Raw genomic sequence first — 9,654 nt, forward strand, 5'->3', positions numbered from 1 at the left:
TATTTGATTTTAACAGGAGAATTGTATGAAACCACACATTAGCCCCATAAGGGAGGGAGGAGAGAGGGAGGGAGGGAGGAGAGGCAGAGAGAGATACTGATTGAAAGAGAGAGAGAGAGAGAGAGAGAGACAGAGAGAGAGAGAGAGAGAGAGAGAGAGAGAGAGAGAGAGAGAGAGAGAGAGAGAGAGAGAGAGAGAGAGAGAGAGGAATGAAGGGGGAGGTGAATAATCCAGACACACAGCCAGGCTCTGTGCAGGTGACACTGAGATCACAGCCAGGTGTAACAGCTCTGCTGAGAGTAATTCATGCTTTTCTGCTCAAATCAATCAGTGAACGAGCTGTACACGCTGACTCCACACACCTGTGTGTGTGTGCGTGTGTGTGTGGAGGACAAAAGTGTGTGTGTGGAAGAAAGGATTGTGTGGACTGTAGGACAGAAGGAGTGTGTGTATGGAAAATAGAATGAGTGTGTGTGTAGGAGAGAAAGTGTGTGTGTATGAGAGAGGGAGTGTGTGTTGTAGTGTGTTTGTCAACATGCTTTAATAGCCCTAGCCCTAACCCTGTTTGATGTTTATCAAAGCAGGGCCACTGGGAACAACACAGTTCCCTGAGAGGGGAATGTTCTAGAAGGACCACATGTGTACCTGCTCCCCTGCCCTCTGCACACACACACACACACACAGTGGGGAGCAGAGGGGGAGAGGGAGAGAGAGAGGGGGAGAGAGGGAGGAGGAGAGGGGGAGAGAGGGAGGAGGAGAGGGGGAGAGAGGGAGGAAGAGAGGGGGAGAGAAGGAGGAGGAGAGGGGGGGGAGGAGAGGGGGAGAGAGGGGGACAGGGAGAGAGAGAGGGACAGGGGGAGAGAGGGAGGAGAGGGGGAGAGAGGGAGGAGGAGAGGGGGAGAGAGGGAGGAGGAGAGGGGGAGAGAGGGAGGAAGAGAGGGGGAGAGAGGGAGGAGGAGAGAAGGAGGAGGAGAGGGGGGGGAGGAGAGGGGGACAGGGAGAGAGAGAGGGACAGGGGGAGAGAGGGAGGAGGAGAGGGGGAGAGAGGGAGGAGGAGAGGGGGAGAGAGGGAGGAGGAGAGGGGGAGAGGGGGAGGAAGAGAGGGGGAGAGAGGGAGGAAGAGAGGGGGAGAGAAGGAGGAGGAGAGGGGGGGGGAGGAGAGGGGGACAGGGAGAGAGAGAGGGACAGGGGGAGAGAGGGAGGAGAGGGGGAGAGAGGGAGGAGGAGAGGGGGAGAGAGGGAGGAGGAGAGGGGGAGAGAGGGAGGAGGAGAGGGGGAGAGAGGGAGGAGGAGAGGGGGAGGAGGAGAGGGGGAGAGAGGGAGGAGGAGAGGGGGAGGAGGAGAGGGGGAGAGAGGGAGGAGGAGAGGGGGAGAGAAGGAGGAGGAGAGGGGGAGAGAAGGAGGAGGAGAGGGGGAGGAGGAGAGGGATTCTCTGTCTGTGTTTTAACTTCCTGATGCGCCAGTGTGACCTTGTGAGGTAGCTCCACACCAAATGTCCGTTGCCAGGGAGACGGCTAACGTCTCAATGTCATTGGCTCCCTTGTGGCCGAGGGGAGGAGCCAGGGGAGGACAGGGCAACTGTCATTGGCTCCCTTGTGGCCGTGGGGAGGAGCCAGGGGAGCACACCATCCAGACAGTATCAGCCCAGGAGCCACACACACTCACACTTTATAACACTGCGACATGGTACACACTGACTTCCACACTAAAACTGTTTGTTTTGAAAAATATTATATTTCAACACTGTGTCAGTACTTGTAGTAATCAATCATTTCTGCTTAAAGACTCAGATACCCCTTCACAGTCTCTTTCCCTCACACACATCCTGACACAGGGAGGTCTGTCTGTCTGTCTGTGTGTGTGTGTGTGTGTGTGTGTGTCAGTGTGTGTGTCTGTCTGTCTGTGTGTGTGTGTGTGTGTGTGTGTGTCTGTGTGTCTTTGTGTGTGTGTGTGTGTGTGTGTGTGTGTGTGGTTACTTTACACTGTGCCTGGTAAATACAGGTCAGTCCTTGAAGCTGACACCTAAACACTATTATAACTCAGCACTTTCGATCCTTGATCTTCTGCTGTACTTTCTACATGCAACACTTGTAGTGAAGGAGAGAGAGAGGAGAAAGAGAGGGAGGAGAGAGAGAGGGAGGGAGGAGAGGGAGAGAGAGAGAGAGAGAGAGAGAGAGAGAGGGAGGGAGAAAGAGAGGGAGGAGAGAGAGAGGGAGGGAGAGAGAAAGGGAGGGAAAGGGAGGGAGGAGGATATGAGCATATGGCCATTAATACTAATGAGTAAGAGAGCTGTATTCTTAGCATGCGTAGAAGGAGGAGAGAGAGGATCTATCTTGGACTGTAAAAAAGACCAGTTCTGTCTTAGGTAATGCTTCATTTATAAGCCCTCCTCCACCCCCCTCCCTCTCTACCTGTTTCCCTCTCTCCACAACTATTTCTCTCCCTCCCTCTCCCTCCATCCCTCTCTAAGTCTCTCTCTCCCTCGGTCTCCCCCAAAACATCTGATGCAATGCACTACCAACACATAGCCCTCCCCTCCCTCCCTCAGACACAAAGACTTTGTGTCGTTGAACAGGAAGAGGCTGGGCCTGTGTGAGTGTGTGTGGAAGAGAATGAAGGGTGGTGGGATATTTCCTGTAGCTGGGCCAGCCCTCCATGCCCAGGGGGTATGAAGCGTCCCAGACTGATGATGCCAGCCCCCACCACGACACAGGGAGCAGCAGTGTCTCAGACAGAGACAGAGAGGGATGGAGGGTAGAGGTAAAGAGAGGGGTTTGGAGCTTTGTATTCTCTGTGTGATTGTGTTCTGTGTGTGTGTGTGTGTGTGATATGACGGCATGTCTTTGTTTGAGTGTGTGGATTAGCATACAGACGTGTGTGTGTTGAGGAATGGGAGAGATTTCCCCCTCCCTCTGTGACAGATGCACACACCCTACAGTATCCCTCTCTCCCTCCCTCCCTCTCTCCAGAATGGTGGTAAATAATTCAGGGGGGGGGGGGGGCGGAGGGAGGGAGGGGAAGGAGAGGAGGGGGGCGGGTGGCAGAGGGAGGGAGGGAGGGAGGGAGGGAGGGAGGGAGGGAGGGAGGGAGGGAGGGAGGGAGGGAGGGAGGGAGGGAGGGAGGGAGGGAGGGAGGGAGGGAGGGAGGGAGGGAGGGAGGGAGGGAGGGAGGGAAGGAGGGAAGGAGGGGGGCGGGTGGCAGAGGGAGGGAGGGAGGGAGGGAGGGAGGGGAAGGAGGGGGGCGGGTGGCAGAGGGAGGGGAGGGAGGGAGGGAAGGAGGGGGGGCGGGTAGGGGAGGGAGGGAGGGAGGGAGGGAGGGAGGGAGGGAGGGAGGGAGGGAGGGAGGGAGGGGAGGGAGGGAGGGAGGGAGGGAGAGAGGAAGGGGAGGGAGGGAGGGAGGGGGGGCGGGTGGCAGAGGGAGGGGCTGTCTGGGGAGAGTCAGCTGACTGTTCAGACTAAGCTGTCAAACTAGAAGAATCAGGAGGGAGACACACACACACTTAGTATTGGGCCTGGTTTAATCTGGTCCTTTTTGGGAAAGCCAGCTTCGCCCTCCAACTCCACCCTCTCTCCATTCCCTCCTTCCTTTCTCTCCCTCTCTCCATTCCCTCCTTCCTTTCTCTCCCTCTCTCCATTCCCTCCTTCCTTTCTCTCCCTCTCTCCATTCCTTCCTCCTTTTCTCTCCCTCTCTTTGTTACCTCCCTTCCTCATCCTCTCTCCTCCTTCTCATCTGACTTTACATCCACTTGACTGGTTGATATTCTCTCTTTATCTCTTCCTCTCCCTCCCCCTCTCCTAATTTTTTCAGCACACAATCAAGGCGGAGACAAAGCTGTCTGAATAGGCCAGTTAATTAGCGTTCTGCAACTGGCTTGTTAACCAGTGAGACAAGCAGAGACATGGCAGAGCCAAAGCAGGAGCTGGGACTCAGACGAGCCATCCTGACAGCTCCTGGAACACGCTGGGGTCCAGGTCACTAACCTGGAGCTGCCATGCTTCTCCTCCAGCTCGTACGGCTTCACGAACCACTTCCCGATGCGCACAAAGTCTTTATCCATCAGACACCTGGAAACACGAGGGATGTTCACACAGTTAGGAGCAGGTACTTCCAGGGTAAGGGGATTAACACAGATCTGGTTTGACCTTTAACTGCCCCTTCTCCTCTCTTCTCCTCTCTTGTCCTCCCCCCTCCCCTGAATGGGGAAGGAGGTCGAGGGGAGTGAAGGTAATATCAAGGTTAATACCATCTGGGCTTGATGATGATCACTGATGCTTAACTTAATAGAGAACAAACATGTGTGTCTTTCCCTGGCCCGATGGACTGTGACAGGGCGAGCCAACATCTCTCCTGACCCAGACAATTCCTAACATTCCTGCAATATGAACCCCTGCTCTTTAGCACCCCACCACCACATATTAATAAAGTCACATTATACACTGAATGCTAATGTTCGTAAAGGCATGTCATGTAAATAAATCTATATACATCAGACATGGCAGGTAACATTAAATTCCTTTATACATTATTCTGGAAGCTACACAAGCTTTTGTTTGAAGACTGTATAGCTACGTGTAAACAGTGTTTCTGAACAGGTGCATTGTGGGAGTTGTAGTTCCAGCGTACCTCTCCAGCAGGTTGTGTATAGCCTTGAACAGCAGGGTCCGGCACTAGTTAGGACAGCCCACACTCCCACAGACCCTCCTCCGACACTGCAACACCAAGACAACACACAGCTTAGCAACACCAAGACAACACACAGCTTAGCAACACGTCACAGACAGGAGGACAGCATGGGCTCACGGGTTCAAATCTCCGCTTGTTTGTCGGTTTTTATCAGGAGGATATGACACACAATGGTACCTGGCGGTGAGCCAGCTCAGAGTCTGTGTGTGTGTGTTCATGTGTGTGTGTGCGCGTGTGTTCATGTGTGTGTTCACTCTATCACTGGATAGCTGTCAAGTACAGTGCACCAGCACCACTGTGAGAAGCTCTGTAGAGCTGTCTGCTCCAGTTAGAGGGGAGAGAGAGGGGGATGGAGGGAGAGGGAGAGGGGGATGGAGGGAGAGAGAGAGAGATGGAGATAGAGGGAGAGGGGGATGGAGGGAGAGAGAGATGGAGAGAGAGATGGAGGGAGAGGGAGAGGGGGATGGAGGGAGAGAGAGATGGAGAGAGAGATGGAGAGAGAGATGGAGGGAGAGAGAGAGAGGGAGAGATGGAGGGAGAGCGGAGTCGACAGTGGTTAGTTACAGTTCCTGCCATGTCAGCACTCAGACAATGCTCAGATGGGACACCCCCTCCCCCCCAGACAGTTAATACAGACCCCCCCCCTCCCAGAGTTACTACTATGAAAGACAGAGAGAGAGAGACAGGGAGGGGGGGTGAGAGAGAGAGGTCTTCTGTGTGTGGTATATTTCTTGTGTATTTCTGCTTCTCATCATTTCTTCTTTGTGTTTTTGTTTTGGACTCCGAACTGAATGAAATTTCCTTACTCGCCAGAATTCCCGGGTAACCATGGCAACACTGGCTGTGAGAACACAGCGCCCAAGCATTCCATTCCACTGCTGCCCCTCCTCCCCTCACCCCCTCCCTCCCTCCATCCCTCCCCTCCCCCTCCCCCCTCCTCCTCCTCACAGTGTAGTCTTGCTCCAGGGCTCAGACAGGAAGCAGCTATTCTACAGGGAAGACCAGACTCCATGAGAGGAATGCCAAATCTCCAGCTCATTTACCCCCCCTTACTCTCTCTCTGTCTCTCCATCTCTCTCTCCGTCTCTCTCTCCGTCTCTCTCTCCGTCTCTCTCTCCGTCTCTCTCTCCGTCTCTCTCTCCGTCTCTCTCTCCGTCTCTCTCTCCGTCTCTCCGTCTCCGTCTCCGTCTCCGTCTCCGTCTCTGTCTCTGTCTGTCTCTGTCTGTCTCTGTCTGTCTCTGTATCTCTCCATCTCTCTCTCTGTCTCTCTCTCTCCCCATCTCTCTCTGTCTCTCTCTCTCCCCATCTCTCTCCATCTCTCTCCATCTCTCTCCATCTCTCTCCTTTCTCTTTCCTTCCAATCCCTTATTGTGTGTGTAGAGGGTCAGACCTCACTCCCTCCCTCTGTCCTTCTCTGTGTCCTGGCTGCCGTTACTCATCTTGTCCACTAGAGGGAGTAACTATTGACCACAGACTGCACACACACACACCACATACACACACACACACACCACACATGCTATTGATCTGAGGATGAGGAGTGTGTGTGTGTGTGTGTGTGTGTGTGTGTGTGTGTCAGACAGGGCTCATGGTGGGATGTGTCAGTGTGGGACCCCTCGTTTACTAATGGGCCGACAGCACCATTACAGTAGATTACCAAGGAGGGTAATGGACCAGTGTGTGTGTGTGTGTGTGTGTGTGTGTGTGTGTGTGTGTGTGTGTGTGTGTGTGTGTGTGTGTGTGGGGGCACTTCCCAGTTCCATATGCATGCAGACCAGCTCACTAGCAGGTGTGTAACGTTCTACCTTCTCACTGCTAGGGCCATGCCGCATGTCTGTCCCTCCTCCCACCTACCCCCCCCCCTCCTCACCCCTTCACCTCTCCCCCTCCTCCACCTACCCCCCCCCCCTCCTCACCCCTTCACCACCTACCCCCCCCCCTCCTCACCCCTTCACCTCTCCCCCCTCCTCCTCACCCCCCACCTCCTCACCTCTCCACCCCCCCTCCCCTCAACCCTCTCCCCCCTCCCCCTCCCTCAACCCTCTCTCCCCCTCTTCCCCCCCTCCTCCCCCCCTCCTCCCCCCACCCCTCCTCCCCCACTCCAGAGAGCATACTGTTCCTTCTGGCGCGTCCCCCAGTTCTGCTGCTGCATCAGAAGCATTGTGCAACACCCCTCGCTCTCGTTCACATTTCCTATTCACTCTCCCCCTTCTCTACTTCCCTCTCTCTGCCTCCCCCTCCCCCCTCCCCCCTCCCCCTCCCTCTCTCTCTCTCTCTCTCTCTCTCTCTCACCTCTCTCTCACCTCTCTCTCACCTCTCTCTCACCTCTCTCTCTGAGGGCAGGGCTGGGGACACAGAGAGACGGCTCTCTGGAAGCCTCTCAGAGTTGTCGTGACCCAGCAGTGAGAACGCAGGGAAACGAGCACAAGAGTTCATCTACGTCCCTCAAAACCCAGTCCTTCACTTTTCTAGCTCCCTCCTAGAAACTCACAGACTGTTCCCAAATGACTTGAAGGGGAGGAAGAGAGGAGGTGAAGGAGAGGAGGAGGAGTCGAAGGAGAGGAGGAGGAGGGAGCTGCTGTCACTACTGAGCTGGCTGCTCCTCTGGTCATCTGGGCCCTGAGACCAGGACATTTCACAACACATGGAAATACCACAGCTCCCTCCCTCCTCCTCCTCCTCCTCCCTCCCTCCTCCACCCTCCTCCTCCTTCCCTCTCCCTCCCTCCCTCCCCTCCTTCCCTCTCCCTCCCTCCCTCCAACACCAAGCCTTTGAAGCCTGCAGACAAATAGGGTGGGTATAAATGCCCTGATCTATACACACACACACTCAGACGCACACACATACACACTCACAGCAAGCCCAGTAGACACAGGAAGGGGGAGGGACATGGAGGAGGAGTTGGTGAGGAGAGAGAGAGAGAGGGGAGGAAAAGAGAAAATCTGGAGTGAATTAGGAAAGTGAGTCGGCTCTTACATAGTTGTGTAGATGAGTCACACGAGGAGGGGAAGGAGGAGGGGGACTGGGAGGAGAGGAGGAGGGCAGAGCCTCTACACTCTGGGGTCACAGCCTCCACACTTTGGGGTCACAGCCTCCACACTCTGGGGTCACAGCCTCCACACTCTGGGGTCACAGCCTCCACACTCTGGAGTCACAGCCTCCACACTCTGGGGTCACAGCCTCCACACTCTGGGGTCACAGCCTCCACACTCTGGGGTCACAGCCTCCACACTCTGGGGTCACAGCCTCCACACTCTGGGGTCACAGCCTCCACACTCTGGGGTCACAGCCTCCACACTCTGGGGTCACAGCCTCCACACTCTGGGGTCACAGCCTCCACACTCTGGGGTCACAGCCTCTACACTCTGGGGTCACAGCCTCCACACTCTGGGGTCACAGCCTCCACACTCTGGGGTCACAGCCTCCACACTCTGGGGTCACAGCCTCTACACTCTGGGGTCACAGGACACAGCCTCTACACTCTGGGGTCACAGGACACAGCCTCTACACTCTGGGGTCACAGGACACAGCCTCTACACTCTGGGGTCACAGGACACAGCCTCTACACTCTGGGGTCACAGGACACAGCCTCTACACTACACACAAACATGTCAGGTCTGAGGTATGTTTCTCATCACCTGACTAAGACATGCTGCTAGCTGTGGTGGTTAGGGAGAGAGACCAACAGAGTTATCCAACATGCTTACATCATTTGACACTCACCTATTTCCTTGGTCCCAGCTCAGCACACACACGTTACACACGTTACACACACGTTACACACACACACACACGTTACACACACACACACGTTAGATACACCCCCCCCCCCCCCCCAGAGTGACCCAATTTCCTGCAGTACTGGCTGCTGGGAGTGTTTTCCAATAAATAAATCAATAATAAATAAGTAAACATAATGAAGTAAACAAACACAACATCAGCAGATCTAGAATACAATGAACTCCCCCATCATCTCTCATGGCTGCAGCAGAGTTACCCAGAGCACAGCACAGAGACAGGATCTGGCTGCAGCAGAGTTACCCAGAGCACAGCACAGAGACAGGATCTGGCTGCAGGAGAGTTACCCAGAGCACAGCACAGAGACAGGATCTGGCTGCAGCAGAGTTACCCAGAGCACAGCACAGAGACAGGATCTGGCTGCAGGAGAGTTACCCAGAGGGCAGCACAGAGACAGGATCTGGCTGCAGGAGAGTTACCCAGAGCACAGCACAGAGACAGGATCTGGCTGCAGCAGAGTTACCCAGAGCACAGCACAGAGACAGGATCTGGCTGCAGGAGAGTTACCCAGAGCGCACACAGAGAACAGGATCTGGTGGGTGGAGGGTTATGCAGGGTCAGGGTTAACAGGGCTTCCAGCAGCACCTTGCAGCTAAGCAACACACACCTGCCGCACGCCCTGCCATGTTACTCTGTCCCGTTTTCTCCCTTTCATTCCAAACTGTGACCAACGCCAGTCTCCCTTCTCTGCAGAACGCATTAGTCTATCGCATTAGTCTATCGCAACAAACTAGCCCCCCCGGTCTGAAGGCAAACCCCACCCTACCACCTTAACTAACACAATTTCTTTAAGTAGCACCTGGTCTCTCTGTCTCCTAGCAGCAGGAGATACTCTAACCTGGTCTCCCTGTCTCCTAGCAGCAGGAGAGACTCTTGAACCTGGTCTCTCTGTCTCCTAGCAGCAGGAGAGACTCTAACCTGGTCTCCCTGTCTCCTAGCAGCAGGAGAGACTCTAACCTGGTCTCCCTGTCTCCTAGCAGCAGGAGAGACTCTAACCTGGTCTCCCTGTCTCCTAGCAGCAGGAGAGACTCTAACCTGGTCTCCCTGTCTCCTAGCAGCAGGAGAGACTCTAACCTGGTCTCTCTGTCTCCTAGCAGCAGGAGAGACTCTGACCTGGTCTCCCTGTCTCCTAGCAGCAGGAGAGACTCTAACCTGGTCTCCCTGTCTCCTAGC

The 9,654-nt window shown here is 55.0% G+C and overlaps 1 protein-coding gene across 1 annotated transcript in view; it reads right to left on the reverse strand.

Moving 5' to 3' along the window:
- LOC146220206 (mediator of RNA polymerase II transcription subunit 13-like) overlaps positions 1-9,654 on the reverse strand; it is a 52,866-nt gene that overhangs the window by 18,040 nt on the left and 25,172 nt on the right. Inside the window, 3 exon segments of the mRNA XM_084693625.1 lie at positions 3,981-4,064; positions 4,624-4,673; positions 4,675-4,709. Of these exon segments, the coding sequence (XP_084549751.1) occupies positions 3,981-4,064; positions 4,624-4,673; positions 4,675-4,709 (169 nt within the window).

This window comes from Hypomesus nipponensis, chromosome 27 (assembly GCF_054491055.1).
Source record: "Hypomesus nipponensis isolate SF chromosome 27, ASM5449105v1, whole genome shotgun sequence".
Lineage (NCBI taxonomy): Eukaryota > Metazoa > Chordata > Actinopteri > Osmeriformes > Osmeridae > Hypomesus > Hypomesus nipponensis.